Source organism: Xenopus tropicalis, chromosome 3 (genome assembly GCF_000004195.4).
Source record: "Xenopus tropicalis strain Nigerian chromosome 3, UCB_Xtro_10.0, whole genome shotgun sequence".
Taxonomy (NCBI): Eukaryota; Metazoa; Chordata; class Amphibia; order Anura; family Pipidae; genus Xenopus; species Xenopus tropicalis.
This window is the reverse complement of record NC_030679.2, coordinates 117971257-117996116: the sequence shown is the minus strand read 5'-3', so window position 1 is coordinate 117996116 and position 24860 is coordinate 117971257. Positions and strand designations below refer to the sequence as shown.

At 41.8% G+C, this 24860-nt stretch overlaps 1 protein-coding gene and 1 long non-coding RNA gene across 8 annotated transcripts in view; one reads left to right on the top strand and one right to left on the bottom strand.

The window, feature by feature from the left end:
- The window catches only part of LOC108646189, a 14610-nt gene extending 7463 nt beyond the window's left edge, over positions 1-7147 (top strand). The window contains exons 2-4 of the long non-coding RNA XR_001924265.2: positions 3580-3642; positions 6713-6788; positions 7109-7147. This is a non-coding gene — a long non-coding RNA (uncharacterized LOC108646189). The remainder of the gene's footprint in view (positions 1-3579; positions 3643-6712; positions 6789-7108) is intronic.
- The window catches only part of paqr5 (progestin and adipoQ receptor family member V), a 27003-nt gene extending 2143 nt beyond the window's left edge, over positions 1-24860 (bottom strand). Inside the window, exons 1-9 of one of the 7 annotated variants that reach the window (XM_012959271.3) lie at positions 14807-14968; positions 14238-14421; positions 8800-8911; positions 8587-8714; positions 7978-8180; positions 6094-6220; positions 3999-4043; positions 3396-3492; positions 2324-2468 (exon numbers count right to left, since the gene is read on the bottom strand). In XM_012959271.3, the coding sequence (XP_012814725.1) occupies positions 2324-2468; positions 3396-3492; positions 3999-4043; positions 6094-6220; positions 7978-8180; positions 8587-8714; positions 8800-8911; positions 14238-14251 (871 nt within the window). In that variant the 5' untranslated portion in view covers positions 14252-14421; positions 14807-14968. 7 annotated transcript variants of the gene reach the window in all.

Here is a 24860-nt window from a genome sequence, read left to right as displayed (position 1 = left end):
GATAATTCCATGAATGTCCCGCATTCATTGAAGTATCCGGGACAGCGGGAGGCACTGGCTGGAACCAGGCGATCCTTCTTTTTCAGTGGTTCCTTTCCTTATGCGGCTGCTTGCGTGGCAGTGACAGGCCCTTTTATAAGGTTGCGCCCTGTGCGTATTGACGTCACACGGCGCAACCTTATAAAAGGGCCTGAAGCCGCATACGGAGAGGAGCCGCAGAAGAAGGAGCGTGTATGGGGGGGTACTGTCTCAACTGGGGGCACTTACTATGGGGGTGTTGTGTATGGGGGTACTTTCTGTGGGGGCACTGTGTATGGAGGGTTCTGTCTATGGGGGCGATTTGGGGCAATTTCTGTGGGGGGTACTGTCTATGGTGGCACTTTCTGTGAGGGTTACTGTCAATGGTGGCACTTTCTGTGAGGGTTACTGTCTATGGGGGCACTTTCTGTGAGGGTTACTGTCTATGGGGGCACTTTCTGTGGGGGGTACTGTCTATGGGGGCACTTTCTATGGGGGGTACTGTCTATGGGGCCACTGTGTATAGGGGGGTACTGTCTATTGGGCCATTGGGGACACTGTGTATGGGGGGCAAAACTGGTACATAGTTATAACTCACTTATAACTGACTATATTGTTTTCCTTAGGTAGTACAGTATGAAGGTATAGCACAATTTGCGTCTGATCCCACCATTTCAACTATATAAAAGGAGTATTTTTTGAAAAAAAAAATTTCGATGGGGTGTGGTAATTGGGCGTGGCCACAAAAGTGGGCATGGTCAAAAAAAAGTTGCTGCGCGCCAAATCTTTTTTTCCCTCTTTTCATTTTTCAAATTTTGGGAGGTATGGAATATAGTAAAATATGGTGTTTTTGAAAACAACAGCCCTAGCAAGTCCAGAATTGTCTGCCTGTGTAGCTGATTGCAGTGTTTATTCACAATAAGTCACTCAGTGTACGAGATATTTAAAGACTTTGCAATCTCCAACTTAAGTGTGAAGAGCTAAAATGGATGCAAAATTCAGGGCACACAGTCACATAAAGGTTCTTCCACCCATACGTGCTCTTAACATCCTGTGGCCGCACAAATGCACCTGTTCAGTCTGTTCTGATGAATAAAGGTCGCCCATACACAGGGAGATTCTAGCTGCCAAAATTGGTCCCTTAGACCGATTCGGCAGCTAATCGGCCCATGTATGGGCACTACCGATGGGCCTGCCTGACCAATATATGGCCTGATAACGGCCAGATCTCGATCGGGCAGGTTAAAAAATTTAGTCAGATCGTGAACCAGATCGGCACATTGAAGAGGTTCCCGGATCCACTTTGCCTATACCCGTCGTTATAATTCGATCGTTTGGCCCCCAGGGCCAAACAATCCAATTAGCCTGGATTCTCCCGATATCGCCCACCAGTAGGTGTGGGTCGCCAAGCAAGCGGATCTGAAGGTGTATGGGCACCTTTATTTGCTCATTGATGCAGAGAAGCCTCAGACTACAACCAGCCTAGATGAATATTTCCAGGGTTTCCTTAGCAAGTTTTGTTTATTGGAGAAAGAGAAAGAATATGCCCAGTGTGCCATGAACCTTAGTGTTTATTTGTTACAACTGCACTTCCCTAACTCTGGGAGTAAGAAAATGTGCCTATGGGCTGGAGTTCATGTTTGTACTGCAGATCAATAAAGCATTGTGCCATTCTGCAACTCAGTGTGGCAGAGGGATGTGCCACTGCAGTGGAGTAGAAATGCCATCATGGGTATGAAAATTACATAATAGGTAATGTGTGTATGGTGCTAGCTAAGAATCTCTTGTTTCTTAGTAACTGTTTATACAGTATATACATTCAGCTGCCTACAGAAATGTAACTGGGATGTAGACTCCCCTGTTCATGTGAACTACATCTGAAAGTCCACGCTACCACAGTTAGTCTGGACTTCTTTCTAATCTGCAACATATATACTACATCTCATTGCAGCTCATATAGATGCGGAACTCTGACACGCCCAATACAGTATATTTAAAATCACATAAATAATAGATGTCTGTGATGGGCTGAACTGTGCCAAAGCACACCTGTTTTGCAGAATATTAATTGTATTGTGTTCTATATTACACTGAAACTGACTCACTGTGCAACTGGAGCGAATGTGTGTGACGCCCAAGGTTTTGTAAAAATATATGCTAATGGAGTGTGGGGGGGCTGTCAGTGACTGTTATATAGGGGTATGAGACAAGAAGAAAAAAAATGTTGCTTTTCCCAGAATTTAACAATTCAGCTATGAACATTTAGTAAAATAGTAAAGATCAGTGTTTAGTCACAGCCACTCACCCACATAATCAAAGCATCCAGGGGCCAACCGTTCTGGGAGGTGTGTGGCAAAAAGGAAAGCAGTAAGGAATGCCAAGATAGAATGCCAGATGTGCATGGGGAGGGCAGCATTCTGCGCACAGCCACTACCGGAGCACAGGAAAAGCTGAATATAATAGAATGCATTACATTCAGTTCACAGTAATATTTGAAACCTATAATAATGTCATGAAAAACTCAAGCTGTCATATTGCATTATGCATTGCCTATGGATTTTAAATGAAGAGTCAGTGGAGTAACCACAGCAAAATAATTTTAGGTTCCTGTAAACCACTATAAGACATTTTTAACAAACATATTTTGAGACCAATACCAGTCAGTGCCCCACTGGGGCCACTATACCTTCTTGGCTCCCCAGTAACTGTGGAGTCTGCTTCCCTTAGAACAGTACATTTGTCAACTTTCTCTGCCATGGACTGTGTCTGGATTTGTCTAAACCTTTACTTTTGGAGAGGCGCCCAGAACTAAGGGTAGACGGTGAAAAATGGTGGAAAGGTGTAGGCATGTACCTCTTTTGTTGCATACGCCTAGTCTGGGCCCTTGCAACTGTGCATGTTTGTGTTTGTTCACTCTTGTGCACGAACAAACGCGAGTGACCAAATGAACGCAGCGTGGGTCGAGATGGCCTAGTGGGTAGCTACGGGCGCCTGCGTTTTTGGAATGCCCCTAGTTTTTAATACTAACCAGACATTTCTCACAGTCTTCTCTAAATGTATAGTTTTCCAAGGAGCCATAATGTAGTGACAGGGGGTGAGCTTGAAAGTCAGATTTGGGGTGAAGGCTTATTTGCTGCCCTGGATATTTTTGTAATTGTGACTGAATTATAGAGCAATGTCTGTATGTTTGTATGAGGTAAGGGGTGGGGGGCTGTAACAAAATGGGACCTTTTTACCTCTTAAAACTGCTTAAAATGTATTAAAAATCCATATGTAAGATAATTTCAATGAAAAGTTATTTAACATTTTAACTTCCCTTTTTAGTAGATATGTTATAAAGTGAGTGTCAGTTATGGGTCCATCTCCCTTGTACTTACTCGGTAAAACAAGGGAATGCTGTCGAACAGGTAGGGGTACGCAAAGGCTGTTGTGCGTAACACTTTGCTGAGCCGAGGGCGTGCCACCTCTGGAATCCTGCAGGAAAACAATCTCTGTTATTCCTGGGGACTAGAACAGAATTTCATTCTGTGTATTAATGGCCACTCACAATTATTTTTACAGGATCATGTGTGATTGGGCCCAAATTAAAGCTGCTGACGCGATTTCTCCCTAACAAACATCCAGGTGATCTCTTCTTATTTATATAAAGTGCAGAATTATACTTAAAGAATTATTTTATATGCACCTGGTAAGGTGATAAAATCAGAATTGTGCATTTGCATATCCATAAATGTACCAGTGTATAAACATAAGATTATTAGAAATTACAAAGGAGCCCCATGACCATTTTCAGATAGTGCTCATTTATGAAACAAGTGCACAAATGTACAGTCTGACTTTTTTTTTTTACCATGTGAACAATGGCAAAATAGCGGGCACTGCAGCACTGGTAAAAAGCAGATTTTTAAGTAGCAACACGCAAAGGGAGCCACAGGAGAGGGTCAGGATCAGACAGTGTCAGTTGCCTGTCCTGGATTTACCTTTCTATCACGAGCTGGTTATAATGCAGGACTGGAACACCTAGCCTGTCGGTGACAGTTACAGAAGCAAAGTCAGAAATGGGTAATATTAGGACAAACCAAAACTTATGAAACCCAAAAGTAGCAATAAATACCCTGTAGAGCATTGACACGTTACTGTATTCAGTGTTGTTATCAGGAAATCAGGCCCGTCCTTGGATTCAAAATAGGCCCTGGTATTATAGGTATACAGGGGTCCAAACAGCCCCCCACTTAGCAGTGACTGTCTCTGGCATCTTACAGCAGCCCTTCTGAAGTTTGTCAGAATCCACAGATTGCCAGTTCGGCCTGCTGAGCACTTTATCATCACCATGTTTCCAAGAAACCTATCCTGATAAGAAGAACAACTCAACTGGTCTGCAAAAACGGTTTTGCTCTGTTCCACGCCACTTCAGAAAGCCCTGATTTTACCTTTCTAATACGACAATTTAATTTAGAATCTATGATTTCTGGTGATTAGTGGCTCATATGTACTATAAAGCTAATGCTAGTGATTTCCATATTTAAATCTCTATTTGCTCTCTTTAGGATGATGGCAGCACACAGGAACTTGTGATTGTCACAGTTCTCTCGTTTGGCAGAGTCAAACATCCCTTGCTTGTTGGCAGCTGCTTCCTTTTCATTTGAATGGGAAATGTCCTGCCTGTGACAGATGGCTGTGCTGTCAGGCTGGCATCACTTGGGGACAAAGATGTAAACATTCATAGTGATGCCCAACAGAGAAAGCATCAGTCATAGCCAGCTCTTTGTTATACGCATAAGGCAGTTCTGTTTAGGAATCGTCCCCCTGCATTTGAACAATGTGTAGCATAAGCAGGGATAAGTAGTTAAAAAATAAAGGATGACATAATTTTATTATAATCTGGCCTCTGATCATGTAGCATAGTAAAATTCTGGCCCATATTATTGAAACAATTGGACAGCACTGATTTAGATAATCTGCCCCACTTCTCCTGTAAAAGGACTATTTTAGATTCATTATAATGTTCACGTTTGTTACTAGAGGGCAGCAACCTTTATGCTTGCGCCTGGTTATGAATGCCCCCCCCACTGGAAGGTTCTGGAATAGGTGGAGGTCCAAAGGCCTGGAGCATGTATAAGGCAGCTGGGGTGATGGCTGGCAGAACAGCTTGGATGGTTGCCTAGAATCAAAGTGCTTGCTTCCCCTGTCACGGTCTGGTTGGTGCAGGTTAGTAAGTCCAGGTTAGCAACAGGGTAGGCCTGTTTAAGCTAGTCTTAGACATGAGAGGCAGCTAGGTTAGCAAGCAAGGGCAGCTGTCATCCCAAAAGGAGGTAATTAGCACAGTGACCCTGCCATATACCCAGGAGGAAAACAGCTGGTTAGCCTAAGGTAGTCTTGGGATACTTTTAAATTGCCAGTGGGATAGGGACTGGTTGGTTCCAGCTGGCTTGCACGCATCAGAGGAGTAGAGAGGGTGTCTATGTCAGGATGCAAGTGGACCCTGTGGTGCACCTCCAGGCAATTCAGCCGACAGGCTGTACTGCAAGCTGTTGTACTGAATCCTATATGGTAAGCACTATTTGTATGACTGAAAGAGAGAGAAATCCAGCTTTGTGGAAATATATAATAACCTAAAGGCCAGTAGTACTGGGAAGCCAGTATTAGTGTCCCACAACTGCTCACCTTTGCTATGTGATGTTACTGCATCTTCATGCACAATAGGACTGGGTTTTAGGGAGAAAATGCATTATCTCACGTATTAAGGTCCTGTGCTGCCCTGGGCACCACACTTCTGCCTGCCCCCTACCGTCTCCAATTGGTGCATGTCTGTGCATGTTCTGATTGCAGAAGGGAGGGGTACCAACTCCGCTGCTGGATTTAGCCGCAAGTGTCAGGCAATAGCCTAGGAGGGATTTTTTTGTGTTTTTTTTTTTTTTTTTTTATACCCCCCCCCCCGCCCCAAGCTGCTCCCCAAGGGACAAACCCTCAGGTGCCTAAATAAAAACTGCATCATGCCCCTGCCAGTAATGCACAGATTATCCTTATCTTTTAAGGCTGGAGACCAATAGCATCTCCCTTATAGTTATGCCATACCTGGAATAGCAAGCCAGCGCAGTGCAGATACCGGTGTTCATCACGGCACAGAAAACATACCAGCGATGGAAAGTGCCACCCACCCATCGATCTGGGAATACATATGCAGAGTAAGCAATGGCTGCCCCTGCAAAACAAGAAAGAATGCTACCCTGACAATCAAAATAAACATTTAGAAGAGGGAAGAACAGCAATATTCAGACAGCAAGAAAAGTTCTACTTATCCATACACATGCAAGTGGTTGCAAACAAGGTTGTTAAATCCAAGTACTGTACTGATTTCTTAGCTCTGTCAAGTGTCATGCAATTAACATGTCCTTATTGAGTGTTTCATATTCTTACACTTAGAAAACCTCCAAATGCTTTTTATGGCCCCTAGTCTGCTTAAAGGCTCCATACACTTTACTGTATAACATCATCATCATTTTAATTTAATCTGGCCCTTGAACATGTTATATGAGAAATAACCAACCTACTACATGTAATATATTGGACATAAAAAAAAAAATAAAGCTGCTGTAAAGCAGCTGTCACACACAAAATGTGACAGGCCATTCCCATCTAAATGTCTTAATAAAAGGCTTAATTTTTACATCAGCTGTTTTTTTTCACTTCATAGCTTATGTTTTTGTGAAAACGGTTAATCAGTTCTTATTGGTTCAGGATGGGACACCAGGATCCTTTTGTCTACACCAGTAAGTACAGATTATTTATTAAGTTAAAGTTAACTTTTAGTATGTTATAGAATGTCCATTCAATTGGTCTTCATTATTTGTTTTTTTATTTTTTAATTATTTGTCTTCCTGTTGTACATGTTTCCAGCTTTCAAATGGGGGGGGGGGGGGGGGGGGGTCACTGACCCCAGCAGTCAAAAAACTATTGCTCTTAAATTTTTATTTTTTTTTTATTATTTTTACTTTTTATTCCTATATCTTTAAATTCATATTCTGTTCTATTCATATTTATGTCTCTTGTTCAAACCACTGACTGTTTGACTGTTTGACTGTTTGCTAAGGTAAACAAGACCATAGCAACCAGATAGCTGCTGAAATTCCAAAGTGAAGAGCTGCTGAAGAGAAATCTAAATAACTGGAAAAAACAATGAAAACCCAATTGCAAATTGTCTCAGAATTTTAATGCCTATGCCATATTAAAAGTGTATTTGAAGGTGACATTAAAGGGGACCTGTCACCCCGACATAAAAAAACTGTATAATAAAAGTCCTTTTCAACTTAAAACATGAAACCCAAATTCATTTTAAAGACCCACCAATGAGATCTTTGCCCTGGGCCCACAGATACCTAAAATTTGCCCTGAAGGAAATACCATTTTATGTATGAAAAAACCCTTTGGTGACCATTAAACCAGGCTGTAGCCTGACAGCCTCCCCAGTCACTATCTGTTGAAGGGTTGGGCAGATGTACAGTGGTACAAATATGAGCAGCACTATATAAACAAAAATACTTACATGTATACATACATATCAGGGAGGCGGCCTGCATCCCATTGGGTAAGGACTGCATTGGTTCATTGATGTTGCCCTCTGCTGTCAGGAATGCTCAGGCCCAACATATGGTCCACTTGTTGTTGTGGGAGCCAGTTGATCAGATCAGCCAGGTTTGGTCTGGCCCTGGGTGGCCAAATCTGGCAAAAATTGCTCATTTGTCAACCTCACGGAAAATGCAGATCTTTGCATGTATGGCCAGATAAAAAGTTTTATGTGGGCTGGGTAAATCTACTTTTATATATTTGCTCCACAGGTCCTGTAGTTCATTAGTAAATCATGAGTCCTTTAAGTTCTTTTTGTCTGAAAGTGCTTATAAGCTTTGCTGAATTAAGTGTTTTTATTTGCTTGATTTTAAGTAGTCTTGGGTATTTACGTACCTAGGCTGTACAGACTGACAGCTCCATAATCCAAGAAGAAGCAGATATGTCGAGCTTTGGTGGACATGACACTGAATGTGTGAGCACAAGTAGACATCAGAGGATAGATACAGCAGGACAGCTGGTATACAAGGAGAGGCCACAAGAATGGGTCATCCCAAAAACCCGAATACAAGAAGGACAACATCTTCCATAGGAAGTACCTGCAAACAGAGTGGCAGGAATATTAATCACTGGTTTAAGGCAGAGGTACACAGGGATATTAGTCGCTCAGTGACCAATCTCCCTGTAATGCCATCCCACCGGCTAGAATGTAAATTGCCGGTGGGATGGCATACGCATCGCTGTGATGTCCCGCAGTCGCCCAAAGTTGCCTTGAGAGGAAACTTCGGGCGACTGGGTGACATCGCAACGACTCGTTTGTCATCCCACCGGCGATATACACTCTAGCTGGTGGGATGGCATTGCGTTGAGATTAGTTGCCTGCGGCAACGAAGATTTGTCACAGGGCGACTAATCTCCCCATGTACCCCTGCCCTTAAAATGTTAGGGGTCATGTGACTCTGCAGTGTACTAGCAACGCATAGAAGACAGAATCGGTCTCCTTACCAGGTGGGTATGAAATGGGTCCAGATATTAACGGTTTCATTGGTCATTTGGAAAAGGCTTAGAATGCAGGCTGTGGCTGAGCTACATGGTGAGCGATACCCACAGATGATGCTGTCTTCATGAAACACCTTGAAAAAAAGGATATAGATAGGGATAGACATTAGAAGACAGTCTCTTTGGGTCCGTATGGCCAAAGGAACTAATGACACTTACTTTGGGTACTTGTTGGATGGTCAGTAATCGAGGTAGTTTCCAGCTCAACATGCTGCTAGTTTGGAGTCCAGTCTTGTTTTCTGCCTTTGCTTGATGCTCCAATAGGCACTTTCTGAGTACACAAGAATCATATATTTGTATTAAAACTAATTTCTGTATTGTTGGTGGGTTATGAATGAACCTCCCTTTTTGCCCAGTGGTAATGGTTTATTTATTTTTATAATCGTTGTAAATAGCATTTTGCTTGCTGTATAACACACAGCTTTCTTGCGTACCCTAGGTTAGTAGAAACCACAGTATAAAGTGAATGTATGCCTCTGCTGGTGTCCCTCCATGCATCCGGCTGCTTGCTCCACACCCTATCTATTTCTCCTTCAGTGTCATTTGCTGAATGGTCAGGTGACAGATACAGAAGCCCTGTGATAATAAACTTCCAGTGATAAGGGTCACATAACTTCACCAATATCCTAGCACTTGGGTGGTGGGGTGGGCAGTGGTTTCACAGGGAGATGCTTCTCAGACATTAGCAAATCACTGAACAAATTTATAATGTTACCAACCCCATATAATGGTATGGTAATCTATGTTATGGTATGAACAAACTGGAAATGGATAGAACCACTATAATAGCTTTGCTCACTAATTTTGATATATGGAAGGGCAATCAGAGGGGAAAGGACTACTTGGCACAAGTATAATGCACTGTGTTTCTACAGAATGGATATGGTCCATTACCAGACACTAGCTATTCCAGCAATAGAAAGGCCTCTGAGAGTTTGCAGTTCAGTCTGCTGCAGTCTCCTACTACTTCATTAGTGACATGGCTCTAACGGCGCCCACCCCAGGCACACAAGCTCTGCTCAAACTTTGCTCAGTGTGGCATGCTTCATCAGCTAGGGACTTAATTTATGATGTGAAGCTAAACTAAATGAGCTCATATCAAAAACGGTGATATATCTTTACTTTAATGGCAATGTCAACTGGGTACCACTGCCATAGTTGGTGGAGCACAGATTCTCTGGAAAGCAGAGGGAATTCTAGTCTCAGAATGCATCACTTCACAACAGAAAAAGTTAGGTAGGGAATGAATTACATTGGGAGCCTAAGGGGGTGGTGAACTATTCCCTGTAGCACTGGCAGACTCCAGATTTCCTTTCAACCTTATTTTTGGAAATTTAGATGGGTTTATGTATAAAAGGTGCATAAATTCTAACAGAATGAGCTCATGTCATAAATGGAAATACTTTCCCGTCATGTGGTCCTTTTAATACATATCTGTACAGACTATGAGAAAAGTGCATGTGTTGTCTGTAAAAATGCAGGATACACAGAAACACGGGGTATAGAAAACAAAAGAAAAGTAATTTTTACTAGGAACAAACCAGGATTTGGTTCAGGATTTGTGTCTTGTGATGTTGCTGTGCTTATAACTAACTAGAGAAATGTCAGATGACTTTCCTACTCACTAACAACATTACAAGATATTCCTTTTCTCAGGAAATTCATTTTTACTAGCTAGAGCTGTTTTTTTTTTTATTTCATTTTATTAGAAGATTAAATATTTGAATATCTTAAAAACTAGAAACAAAGAGAGTAAATTGTAAAAGTGCTTAAAAGAGAACTCTGGGCAATTTTACACTAAAATTTGTTTTCAGGGTTTACATTTAAATAATAACAGGCATACAGTGGCTTGCAAAAGTATTCGGCCCCCTTGAACTTTTCCACATTTTGTCACATTACAGCCACAAACATGAATCAGTTTTATTGGAATTCCACGTGAAAGACCAATACAAAGTGGTGTACACGTGAGAAGTGGAACGAAAATCATACATGATTCCAAACATTTTTTACAAATAAATAACTGCAAAGTGGGGTGTGCGTAATTATTCAGCCCCCTGAGTCAATACTTTGTAGAACCACCTTTTGCTGCAATTACAGCTGCCAGGCTTTTAGGGTATGTCTCTACCAGCTTTGCACATCTACAGACTGAAATCCTTGCCCATTCTTCTTTGCAAAACAGCTCCAGCTCAGTCAGATTAGATGGACAGCGTTTGTGAACAGCAGTTTTCAGATCTTGCCACAGATTCTCCATTGGATTTAGATCTGGACTTTGACTGGGCCATTCTAACACATGGATATGTTTTGTTTTAAACCATTCCATTGTTGCCCTGGCTTTATGTTTAGGGTCGTTGTCCTGCTGGAAGGGGAACCTCCGCCCCAGTCTCAAGTCTTTTGCAGACTCCAAGAGGTATTTTGCTCCATCCATCTTCCCATCAACTCTGACCAGCTTCCCTGTCCCTGCTGAAGAGAAGCCCCCCCAGAGCATGATGCTGCCACCACCATATTTGACAGTGGGGATGGTGTGTTCAGAGTGATGTGCAGTGTTAGTTTTCCGCCACACATAGCGTTTTGCATTTTGGCCAAAAAGTTCCATTTTGGTCTCATCTGACCAGAGCACCTTCTTCCACATGTTTGCTGTGTCCCCCACATGGCTTGTGGCAAACTGCAAACGGGACTTCTTATGGTTTTCTGTTAACAATGGCTTTCTTCTTGCCACTCTTCCATAAAGGCCAACTTTGTGCAGTGCACGACTAATAGTTGTCCTATGGACAGATTCCCCCACCTGAGCTGTAGATCTCTGCAGCTCGTCCAGAGTCACCATGGGCCTCTTGGCTGCATTTCTGATCAGCGCTCTCCTTGTTCGGCCTGTGAGTTTAGGTGGACAGCCTTGTCTTGGTAGGGTTACAGTTGTGCCATACTCCTTCCATTTCTGAATGATCGCTTGAACAGTGCTCCGTGGGATGTTCAAGGCTTTGGAAATCTTTTTGTATCCTAAGCCTGCTTTAAATTTCTCAATAACTTTATCCCTGACCTGTCTGGTGTGTTCTTTAGACTTCATGGTGTTGTTGCTCCCAATATTCTCTTAGACAACCTCTGAGGCCGTCACAGAGCAGCTGTGTTTGTACTGACATTCGATTACACACAGGTGCACTCTATTTAGTCATTAGCACTAATCAGGCAATGTCTATGGGCAACTGACTGCACTCAGACCAAAGGGGGCTGAATAATTACGCACACCCCACTTTGCAGTTATTTATTTATAAAAAAATTTGGAATCATGTATAATTTTTCGTTCCACTTCTCACGTGTACACCACTTTGTATTGGTCTTTCACATGGAATTCCAATAAAATGGATTCATGTTTGTGGCTGTAATGTGACAAAATGTGGAAAAGTTCAAGGGGGCCGAATACTTTTGCAAGCCACTGTAGCTGGGATGCCTTGTCACTAGATACTATCTCAAAAATGTGTTATTCATCAGTAGAAGAAAATAGCAAAGAAGATTTTTTTTTTTTTAATTAGGGGGTGAATTACAGCCAATCAATCTGCGATTGGGACTAAGTTAGTGAATGAGGACCAAATCAGGGTTGTACAATAAAAGTGATAAAATGTAAGGTGTATTGATAGAAGGGTATATAGTATGTAAGGGTATTGATAGAAGGGTATATAGGTATGTTCAGGGCTGGAACTAGGGGTAGGCAGAAGAGGCACCTGCCTAGGGCGCAGAGATTGGGGGGCGCCAGGCAGGGTATTGATAGAAGGGTATATAGGTATATTCAGGGCTGGAACTAGGGGTAGGCAGAAGAGGCACCTGCCTAGGGCGCAAAGATTGGGGGGCGCCAGGCAGGAACCTCTCCTGCCTACCCCTAGTCTGCACTTCCTTGTCATTGCCCCCTCCGGTTGTCATTACGTGGTGGGGAAAATTGACCTCCTGCGCATGCAAGCCGAAGCACGGGGGGGGGGAGGGGGGGGGAAGGCTGCAGGGGCGAGGTGGTTGACCGGGTTGCCTAGGGTGCCTGGTTGGCTTGGCCCCCCCCGGGTATGTTGTAATTGCAGTAAGTAGATATTAATGGGGCAATAGGCTTTTATGAATTGGGTTAATTTTCAGATTATTATGACAGAAGCCAACACTTATGTATATTATACACATGGTTCTGCCATATTGTTTGTCTTCACCATAGCCTGTTGGCCACTAGTGTTTAGAAAGGTGCAAGATTATTTATTCAATAAAAGGCAAACATAGCATTGGCCGTTATATAAAAATGCAAATATGTGGCAAAAACAACATTCTTCCTATGTTATTCCCCCTTGTCACAGAGCTCAGTAAGAAGAGGCTGGTACCTGCTTGGTTCTGAGGAGAAAAGACCAGATCTGACTGGATTTCCAGTAGCATGTGTTTTTTTTTGCTTGATCTAAGAATGATTCAAACATGCATGCAATACCTTTGTCTTACTGCTCCCCCATTGATAAGGCCTGGACTGGGATTCAAAATAGGCCCTGGCATTTCAAGTACACAGAGGCCCAAATAGCCCCCCCCCCCCCCACAAGCCCAATAAATATTAAGTGTCTATGGCATCTTACAGCAGCCACCCTAGCACACAAAGATTGCCAGTCCGGGCCTGCCACTGATAGTATGTGACTTGTATTGTCTATCCTTCAGCATATATGTATGTATAGTTTTATTTATATAGGGCTACCTTGTATGCCACACTGTTGATTCTTAATAGTATAGCAGTGGGACAAACATGGCAATAAAATAAATAAGATACACAGAAGGAGGAGGTCCCTGCCCTACAATGCTTACAATCCAAGTGCTCAGTTTTAATCAGCTATGTATGTCTTTGCTCCACAATCTTAAGAAGTGTCACCTCTGTATCAAGTGTCTCCAAGTTGTGGGTGTGGCACATTAGGGGAGCCAGTAAAGTGCTTGTGGGTTTGCAGATGCAAGATGGAATAGGGATACATTCTTATTATTTAGTGATGGGGTTATAGTGGGGGAATTGTGATATTGCTTTCACATATGTGTTATCTTGTGTTATGCTATGGTGCTTTTAGCAAACCTGAACAACAGAGAGAGGTGGCTAAAAAAAGTGACACCTGGTTTTTTAAATAGTCCTTCAAGAGACCTTCTATTTTTCTAAGACCATAAATGACAAGTTGTATGAGCATGTAGTGATTTCTTCTAGCTGACGGGTGTGTTATGCTAGCTAAAGGCTCAGGTCAAGTGATTTTTTGCTGAGTATCCTGTAAAACCATTTTTCACCTGTTGCCGGAAACAAACCCTTTCCATAGCCAGCAACTTGCTCCACCGCTATCAGATAAGCTACAGGTCAGATACTGAGGTTTAACATGCAATACAAATAGCAGAACCACCCCCCCCCAAAAAAAAACCTTTCCTACAACATATACATTTAGAAAAACAGGTAAGCCTTTCCCTTTAAGTCTATGCATTATAACTATCAAGTCTCATTGCTAAACACTTATTCAATCAGATTTCATGATTGCTGTCATGAGTTATGGTTCAACAACATCTAGAGGGCCTCACTTTACTAATACCTGTGCTGGATGTTGCCTTGTCCACTGTTCCCCATTTCATACCTGTGATTAGACATATATTCTGGTTCTCTCCCTCTGACTGATCTTTGCTGGTTCCAAAATCCCCCCACCTGGGGGCCCCCGTTGCCCTAATTCAGGGCTAATATGCCGATAGTCCAGGGTATTTATCTGCCTCTTCTGTACAGCTTGCGTGTGATTCAATGTCAAGTCCAGAGAGGATTTAAATCTGGAGTTATATTTCAGGGATTAATATATAACCAACAGGGGATGGGTTAGTTAAAGTATAACATAAGAGAACAGAACCCAAACTAGCACCCAGAGGTACCTGCAAAGTCCAAAATCAGAGAAAGGGATAAGATAAGAAGGTGACTGATTTACTGACATTGCGCTCATGCACAAAACCTGACTTTACATGCATACTATCTTTAAATCCCTATTACACACCTTGGAGCGTGTTGCACACCTTGCATAAACACACCTGCACACTTACCTGCTCTGCAATGGAATGCGTATGGTGGCAGCCTATACACACACTCTCTCACCTACTCTTCTATGACTCCCTTAGGAAGTGCTTGCGTGCACTCTCAGCCCATTCATTCTCTGCTGTTTACCTTGGTTACACAGTGACTCCTAGAGAGAGTTTTCTCCGCTTGCTTCTCCTTTCCTGCCTTTAGACTTTCTGTCTGTTTTTCACTCGCTATTCTTCCCTCCTTCTTTTTCTTTAGCTTCCCTCCTTCTTAAGTGTTGGGTTTTTTTCTGTTGCCCCAAACACTACGGACTTGTCAGACAGGTTTGTGGGAAGCCTCTAAAAGAACGAACTGAACTGTCCCACGGTGACTCAGGGGAATTAACAAAGGCAGGGATGGAATGGTACCTAACTAGGGTGGGTCTTGGCGGGACTTTGTTATTCCAAATATGTTAGAAATTCTTAATATGGAGGACTTGTATCTGTATAAGAAACTCTGTGCTGCTGTTTGTGTAGTTCTTTGGAAAATATCCCTCTTATATATATATATATATATATATATATATATATATACACATACAAATTGCAGGATGAAGAGCACACAAAGTTTAAATGCAATACCTGGGTGCCAGAGCAGCAGGCACAGAATAGAGGTAAAAATTGTCAGCACTCACAGGATTTCCACAATGAAGTTCATAAAGAATGAGTCAAACATACGATGCAATTACGTGTGGTTTATTGATCCAACGTTTCAGTTCCCTACTGGAACCTTCGTCAGGGAAACAAGTATGTGCACAGAGCCGAGTTTAAAAACAGTTTTTGGCGCCAGAAAGCGCGTTGCTAGGCAACCATATAGAATGTCAGGGGGGATGTCACCCAGATCCCTTAGTCTTTGGATCACATGTGTGGAGTCGCGTGTATATGATGGCATGGATTTCACCAAGGGTTGTAAAAAGGAATCAATGAAGGTTGAGACGGGTTGGTACAGGGAACCCACAGCCGAGATAATGGGTCTCCCTGGGGGGGAGGACAAGGATTTATGAACTTTTGGTAGAGTATAGATGATGGGGATACGGGGATATTCTGTGATCATATACTGAGTGGAGTCCTCTGTGAGCCAGCCTGCATTACAAGCCGAAAGTAGAATGCTATCTAGTTCTTTTTTGTACCTCAAAGTAGGGTCACCAGGGAGGGCCCTATACGTTTCTGTGTCGGCAAGCTGTCCCAACACCTCGTCCCTATAGTAGGAATAGTCCAACAGGACAATAGAGCCACCTTTGTCGGCGGGTCTAATTACCAAGTCCTTATCGGCTTTGATAGTTTTAATGGCTTGGCGTTCCGCCAGTGAGAGGTTAGGATGGGATTTAGTGTGACTGGCATCAGTCTTGGCCTCCAGACTGAGAACCTTGCCAAAAGTACGTACTGCGGCAGGGGTGTTGGGGGGTTCAAATTTGCTCTTGGCCCTAAATTGGGGGCGATCAGTCTCTTGGGAGTTTCTGAAATGTTCTTTAAGTTTTAGTTTACGCTGAAATCTGTAAATGTCAACTAATGTATCAAACGTGTTGGGGATCGTGCTGGGTACAAAGGAGAGGCCCTTAGACAGTAGTGATAGGTGAGGCCGCACACACCGATATCGGGTGTGCAAACGTTTCTAGCGCCGTTGCTATGGGGCGCCCCACGGAGTTACGTGGGTGGGATCTGACGGTTGATGGACAGCGCGGCTCCTGGCAGATACTCATGCACACACGATCCTTACAAACGCCAATTCCACCCTATTGAATCTCAGGCTCGAGTAATGACACCACACAAGGGTTTGTAAATAGTTTTCTTTTCTTTATTTTCCTTTTTATCACTCAGGTTTGGGTTGTGTATTCTATATGGTTGCCTAGCAACGCGCTTTCTGGCGCCAAAAACTGTTTTTAAACTCGGCTCTGTGCACATACTTGTTTCCCTGACGAAGGTTCCAGTAGGGAACTGAAACGTTGGATCAATAAACCACACGTAATTGCATCGTATGTTTGACTCATTCTTTATGAACTTCATTGTGGAAATCCTGTGAGTGCTGACAATTTTTACCTCTATATATATATATATATATATATACATAAAACAAGGTGTGCCTTTATTTCTGGTCTATGTATTTGATAGATGTGTATAGCAGATCAGGCATATGCATCCTGCTGCCTATCAGCTGTTGTTCAACTACAACCATTAGCATTCTGTATGGCATTCTATACATGCATTAGATAGATTTGTACAGCAGATCAGGGATATGCATTGCACTGGTCTTCAATTGTAGGTTAACTACAACCATCAGCATTCTCTATACAACTTGTGGTGGTGTAACAGCATAGACAGCAATACCAGTGGCTTCTAGAAGCACAAACGTATGTGGGGGTCATGATCAATGTGCAGTGCCAGTGTACAGGATGAACATAAAAGCCATTGTTGTATGTCCATGTATCAGCAATGTGCATCTTGCTAATCAAATGCATGGATGTTACCTTTAGTTTGCCAAACTAGGTAAGGGGGAAGATGTACTAGGGCAGTTGCACACTTTGCACTAAAAGTTACCAGGGGTAATCTTTTTCTGGCCTTAGTAAAATGGCATTGTTCAGATGTAGTGCACATGTCTAAAAATAATGTAATTGATATTAAAAAGTAAACTCTGGTACATGAAGGGTGTGCCATCCAGCTCAGTACTAGCATGGGAAGGGAACACTGCATTTATATTCAATATGTTCTCATTGAAATACATTGATTATTGCATGAAGAAAACAAGAAACCATCTGACTTTATTATTATGCTTTGTAAAGCACCAACATATTCCTTAGTGCTTTACAGAGATTATACATCATTCACATCAGTCCCTGTTCCAATAAAGCTTACAGTCCCCAGTGGGCTCAGACTGAGATTCAAAATAGGCCCTGGCATTTCAAGTAGGCATTTCAGAGGCCCAAACAGCCCCTCACCAGCCCAATAAATAGTGACTGCCTATGGCATCTTACAGCAGCTCCTCTGGCACTTGCCAGAATCCACAGATTGCCAGGCAAGCCTTGATTATTCATTATTCATATCAGTCCCTGTCCTAGTAAAGCTTACAATTCTGGTACCCATCAGGCCCATTCTGGGATTCAAAACAGGCCCCTTTGTTAAAAGGAGACATGTTTTTACAAGAAACATTCCTTGGGAACATTGATGAGAGTAAAGGCAAATACATATAATATTGTACAGTTGATTAAAGTGAATTTTCATTCAAAAGTTGTTGAAATTGAAATGGCTCAAGGTATCTGCCTTTGGTGTATTTGTGAAACAGACCCAGCAGCATCCAGAGGGTATAGAAAGGCTGTACAGGTATGGGATTCATTATCCAGAAACCTCAGAATTACGGAAAGCTTGTCTCCCATAGACTACATTTTAATTAAATAATTCGGATTTTTAAAATTTATTTCCTTTTTCTCTGTAATAATAAAACAGTATCTTGTATTCAATACCAACTAAGGTTTAATGGATCATTATTGAAGGAAAAAAAATCCTACTGGGTTTAATTAATTGTTTTTAGTAGATGAGTGTGGTATGGAGATCCAAATTACGGAAAGACCCCTTATCCGGACCACTTGGTCCCGAGCATTCTGGATAATGGGTCCTATACCTGTACAGGTATGGGATCCCTTATCCGGAAACCCGTTATCCAGAAAGTTCCGAATTAAGGAAAGGCCATCTCCCATAGATTCCATTATAAGCAAATCATTCTAATTTTAAAAAATTGTTTCCTTTTTCTCTGTAATAATAAAACTGTACCTTGTACTTGATCCCAACTAAGGTATAATTAATCCTTATTGGAGGCAAAACAATCCTGTTGGGTTTATTCAATATTTAAGGGATTTTTAGCAGATTTAAGTTATGGAGATCCAAATTACGGAAAGATCCGTTATCCAGAAAACCCCAGGTCCCAAGCAGGGTTAGAACACAGCTTGCAGAGGGCTGCTGTTTCAGGGAAATCATAAAGCAGGTTTATGCAGAGCTGGGGATTTGCTAAAGCTTCAACCACATTTATGCTCAAAATGAATGCATGCAATATACATAGGAAACTGCAATATATAATAACACTAATTACTAGAAATGGAGTAACTACCATACAGCAGGAGCCGGGGGGTGGGCCAGACAGCAGGGTCTGCTGAATGATAGACACTCTCCCCAGCTCCTTTTAACTCTGCTGTCTACCACAAACACGTGAGCATGCAGGCAGGATAGTGGGCCGCTGATTGCTAGTGGATATAAACTGAGGTGTCAGTTATGCATAGGGGGATTGTTGTGGGAGCACAGTTAAAGAGGAACTGGAAAGCATTTTAAATGGGCATATATTTGTTTTAGATACTTACAGCTTACATGAGACATTTTGATTGTTGCAGTCATATATTCCATAATTATGGCTACATATTTGCTCAAATAACCCCTTGTCATTAGGGTGATGATGATCCAGTCATAGATTTTTTTTTTTTTTTACAATTTCCTCTCTTCTCCAAATGGTAACATGAAACAAATCTATGAATAAGTGCACCAGTGGGCATGAAACATGTTTCTTTTCTATGTCATAATAAAAGTTTATTTTACGTTTTATAAATTACTGCCTTCCTTCTTTGGATACCGTTTTAACAAGGGAGAAAATTCAGAGGCTTGAATAGATTTAGTAGAGTGTAAATCCAGCTTTTTAAATGTGTTTTTGTTGTTTTGTTTTGTTTTACCAAAGAGTTTATTATCACCCCCCCCAATGGTACACTGCCAGCCACAGGTTTTCAGACTAAAGGTGGCCATACACGTGGCGATCCGACGATGTTTCGTACGACCATCGCACGAAACATCGTAAGATCCGCCACACACCATTCAGGGCTGAATCGGCAGGTAAGGAGGTAGAAACAATAGGATTTCTACCTCCTTCTGCCGATTCAGCTCTGAAGGGAGAATTTTGGTCAGGCGCCTTCTATGGCGCCCGATCAAAATTTTCAAACTTGTCCGATCGGCGAGTCGTCCGATATCGGCAGCTTCCTGCGATATCGGTCGACTCGCCGACATGCCATACACGCACCGATTATCGTACGAAACGAGGTTTCGTACGATAATATCGGTGCGTGTATGGCCACCTTTATTTAGCAAATGTGAAAGGAGAGTTTGGAGATAGGAATTCTAACTCTGTATTTAAGTGTGGTTTCATTATTTGATAAAGGGCCATTCTAAGGGTAAGAACCCATGGAGCAAGTTACTCTTCTATTGCAGGTACGTAACCACTCCAAAAAGGGTTTCCACCGGCAACAATAGAAGTCGTTTGTGGAAAGCCTTTCACATTGCTTCGGGCAAAGTTGCCTGCAGGAGGAAATTTTGGAAACCGAAGTGATGTGAAGAGCTTTCCACCAGCGACACTTTTTCAGAGTGGATACTCGCCCACAATAGAAGAGATCTATGGTGGGTGAGTAACTTGCTCCTCCTGGTTGCCCTGGATGGATGACCCTGACAACAAGTATAACAGAGCCTCAATGAAATACAAATGACCTGCACACAAATGGTCCCACCCTCATTCTGCCAATAGCTCACCTATGATGTAAATTGCATTTTTTGCATATATTTGCCCCCCCCCCCCCCCTCTGCCACAGATCCCCTTTGTCCCCTCCACCCGATGATGTTGCTCAGTGGCCAATATTTCTGCTTTGCAGCACTGGGGTCCCGAGTTTGATTCCAGAAAGGAAACCATCTCCCATGTCTGAATGGGTTTCCTCCAGGTACTCCAGTTTCCTCCCACACGCAAAAGTATGCAGGCAGGTTAATTCGCTCCTGATAAAAGTGGCCCTAGTGTGTGTGAATGTGTTAGGGACCTTAGACTGTAAGCTCCACTGGGGAGGAAACTGATATAAATTATGTATAATCCCTGTAAAGTGCTGTGGAAATGTGTCAGCTCTATATAAATTCCAGGAAATGAATAAAAATAAAAAGTCTAAAAACCTGGCGCTGATGATTGCTGATCAGTGTACAACTGGATATGCTGGAACAACAGGGAATCTACCCAGGAGCTAAAAATATGCTGCTGTCTCCTAACTATGCTGTCCTGCAGTGGGTTTGCAGAGAGTGAATACCCCTGTGAACCCATGGGGTTCAAAGATAGGCTGTTGGAGTTGGATGGTCTTTCTGACCTGTGCACCGTTGAGGAGTTTCGGTGTGTGTCTGGGCCTTCCACCCACCCAATATTAAAAAAAAATATATGTTTTTTGTCACAGCTTGCATGGAAATTTAAATTTAGTCAATATATATATAAAATTCTGGCCAGGTCATGGCAGCATTTATGTTTATAATTTAATTTAGGGTGGCCTGCTTTGGGTTAGCAGAGGCCAGTGCTTTACAAAGAATAGAAGTTATTATTTACTGAAGCTTAATTGCAAATTGGAATAGTATGTTCTTAAATAAACCAAGCTGCGGCATTGCATCACCTCAATTCTTGTCTCAATCTCTTTCTTTCTATGCTGGAAAGGTATTCAGTATCTAGCAGTCCCATGTAATGCCAGCAGTGAATGTCTGATCTATTAGTATGTGGGATATTACAAACTGGGTAATTAGAAAATTGTGTTGTATGTAAATATTTCCTCTCTGACAATGCTATAATTTGTACAAGTCCATATTAATATGCCTTATAAGAAGAAATCATTGTGTGTGGCACTGATATCAGTTTATAGGAGGTGAAAGGTATATATGGCCTTGATAACTATAGTAAGATATATCTGGCCCTAATATTGGTGTATAAGGAGTAGGTGAGGGGTGTTTGCTGCAATATACATGCTGTGCTACAGGAGGAGACAGGACGCATGAAAAGCATATCTTACATGTAGGGTATGTGCCCATGTATGTATATTTTTATTATATACAGCTATTTGTATATTCACATGCAGGAAAGACTTTAACAGAACAGATAGAGAAAAAGGTATGGGATCCCATATCCAAAAAATCACTTAATTACAGTAAGGCCTTCTCCCATAGACATTTTAAGCAAATAATTCTCTAATATAAAACAGTTCCTTATACTTGATTTTAACTAAGCTGCATGAATCCATATTGGTTGAAAATTGGGTTTATTTCATGTTCAATTAATGTTAGCAGATCTAAGTTATGGAGATCAGAAATACTGAAAGATCCCTTATGTGGAAGACACCAGGCCCCAAGCATTCTGAATGTTTGATTTGCAGCTTAATGCATAAAATTCAGCCCCGACAAATGCAAATTAAAACAAATCTCTATTAACATGACTAATTAAATTGTAGCCCCACAGAGCAATAGTAGCAAAATACTAGGAAAACAACTAAAAAAAAACTGAAAAATAAATAAATAAGACCAATTGCGAAATTGCTAGTAATAGAACATGCTATACCATACTAAAAGTACTTAAAGATGAACCACCCCTTAAAAGAACATATTCTATTTCTGTGCAGCCTGCTTCTAAATTAATTGCTAATTAGCCAAGCTTCATGTTGATTTTATCTATATCAAATTTTAAAAAGAATGGTGAGGTAGAGGCCCTATTATCAGTAGACTGGAGGGCAGTAGGTATATACCTATAATATAGTAAGCTTTCTAGTCTCTGTGTAAGTAGCCCTCAATTGAATATGTTCCTTTAGATGGAGTTAATGTTTATTCCCTCAGTCACCAGGCAACACTAATTCTGCCAAATATTTTTTAATGAAAGAATAAAAGTTAATCTGAGACTTGGGGTGAAAGTGGCAAGTCCTGCCTGGCAAGGCCCTGAGCATGTGGTATTGTACAGCCCCTACAGGGCATGTTGCTGGAGAATGCTGTACATGCATGTCTGTCTACATAATATCTAACATCCCTGCAAAGTCACAGCTTCTGGTATGGTCTGGCAGCATTCCTTTAAAGAGGCCATGCCCATGTTTACCAAGTGGCACTATGCCAATAGAAACCCGAGCCTTGCAAACTGAGAGCAGCTGTATTTCTCTCTCTGTACAGCAGATGGCACCCGAATCCCCACTAATGTTTTCTGTTTCTTTTGGTGGGTTACATTGTGCATTTACTTTATATCAGAGAAAGGTCTTGCTTATTATTGAGATCTAAATAATAAATATGTTTGCATGTAACTGAATAAATTGAACTGCTATTCCAGACACATTTGCACTGTCATTTTTTTCATTAATAAAGAAGCGGATAACAAACTCTTAACAATTAAGTGCACTAACAAATTGCTCTAATTGACATTACTATTGAGCTCAGTAATCCTTAATTCTGTCCCCACATTGCCTACTATGCACTAGAATTACTTCTATCTCACGCTGTTTAAAAATTGCAGTAGTGCTCCCCTTGGGCAATGTGCATAGCAACGTGAATACCTGCTGGAGAGCTACCCTGAAATAGATATCAGCTAGTAGCACAGAGCCACTAGCAACATTGTACATGTGTCAGGCTGGGTTAACACAAGCTACAATTAATTGCAATTTACTGCAAAATACCTTTATGTTACATACAGCATAACTCACATGAGACGATTTACCTACAAAATGCCATAAGAAGCGTTGCTCCATAAACTGGGCTTCCAATGCATGCCCTAATAAGTCTAAAGCAGATCTTTGAAGCGACCTTTGCTTATCAGTACTTTAGTACTAAAGACTGTTGTATTGTGAATAGCTGATCTTATCTTTTATCTGCTATGACAATGCAGGCCCAGCGTGGATAATTGCATAGCATCTGGTTCCTATATTGCTGTTGCTAAAGCAAATTGTGTTTGTGCAGGGTAAAACTACACTACATGAGACCCATTCATATGCTGCTGTTATGGGTCCCTTAAATCAACCACAGGCAACAGTGAAATAAATGAGCCTTTCAGATAAAGGATAATCAATGCTTCTGGCCATACATTCCTCCCATGAGCGAATCTCTGCCCATTTTAGCCACCCACATTCAGTCAAATTGGTCTGATTTGATCACTACCCCAGAGCCCAACAATCAGATTATACCGCAAGCCTAGGAGACCCGTTGGGAGAAGGACTGCATCAAGAGGGGATTTTAAAACCTGCTGATAGATATCTGTCCCCAGCAAGGCTGATAAATTGCTGAGTGAGTCTGGATAAGCCACCTCTTATACCTGCCATAAAGCAATACAGCACTGCTGTTGTTTGCTGGAAAAAAAAATAGGAAATGAATTACACACTCCCCATGTATGCACAAAAAGTGCCAGTTCAAGAAGTAAAGCTTTTTTAAATTTAGTATTGCACACCTTTACACAATAACAGAAACTGCAGGAATAAATACACCTTTTTCTATGACAACAGTATGCCTTTAAGTCATTTAACTGGAAGTAATCTGTTTTCTTTGTGGGTCAGTTTAGTGACTACAGGAGTGGCTGGTTTTCAGAAAGGTTCTATTGGCATAAATATACCCATTTAAATATAAATTATCTTTTGTGCTCCTGTAGAGCTGCCACATGCTGTGGCACTGATTGCTAATTAGGAGAGACATGTATTACAGGGCTTCAGCTTGCGTCTGTGTGGCTCACTACTCAACCCTGTAGAATGTTGATTTCAAAGCATTTATTTTTACTTTTTCAAGCAGAAATCTTGATTAAAGGAACAGCAATAAAAAAACAGCCAAGATTAATAGTTTGTATTATAAAGCACTGCATGGTGATGCTGAGGTGTTAATTACCCCAATGACATTTTGCAGGCTAAGACGCTCTGCCCCTTTTCTATGCTTCTCTAGTGATGTCAACAGGAGGCCCATAAACCTGTTATTCACTGTGAAAGCACTTTCAGGCCCAGTGCAACAGGCAGGGCTAATGTGCTTTTTCCTCACATTCGTGTACTGGTGGTGATAAATCACTTTGAGAAGTTAATACATAGCTCTGCTCCCAAACCACTGAACCCACTAGTTGGTGGGGAGATGTCAAGCGTGTATGTGAGAGCAGCAATTACAGGCCTGGATCTTCAGGGAGATTTGAGTGGGAGAAGCTGACAGCATGCTGTGCGTGTGTGGAATTCATTTAAAAAAAGACAGAAAACTATAAGGTTAGTACATTTTATCAAATAATGCCATTGGGGTTGTAAATGTCTACCTGGAAACTGAAAGGCACCATGGTTACCTTCTCCATCTTAGCTGATAGAGCTTCCTGGATAGTCTTGTTGCTTCAGGGAGAGAGAGAAAATGGCCATATG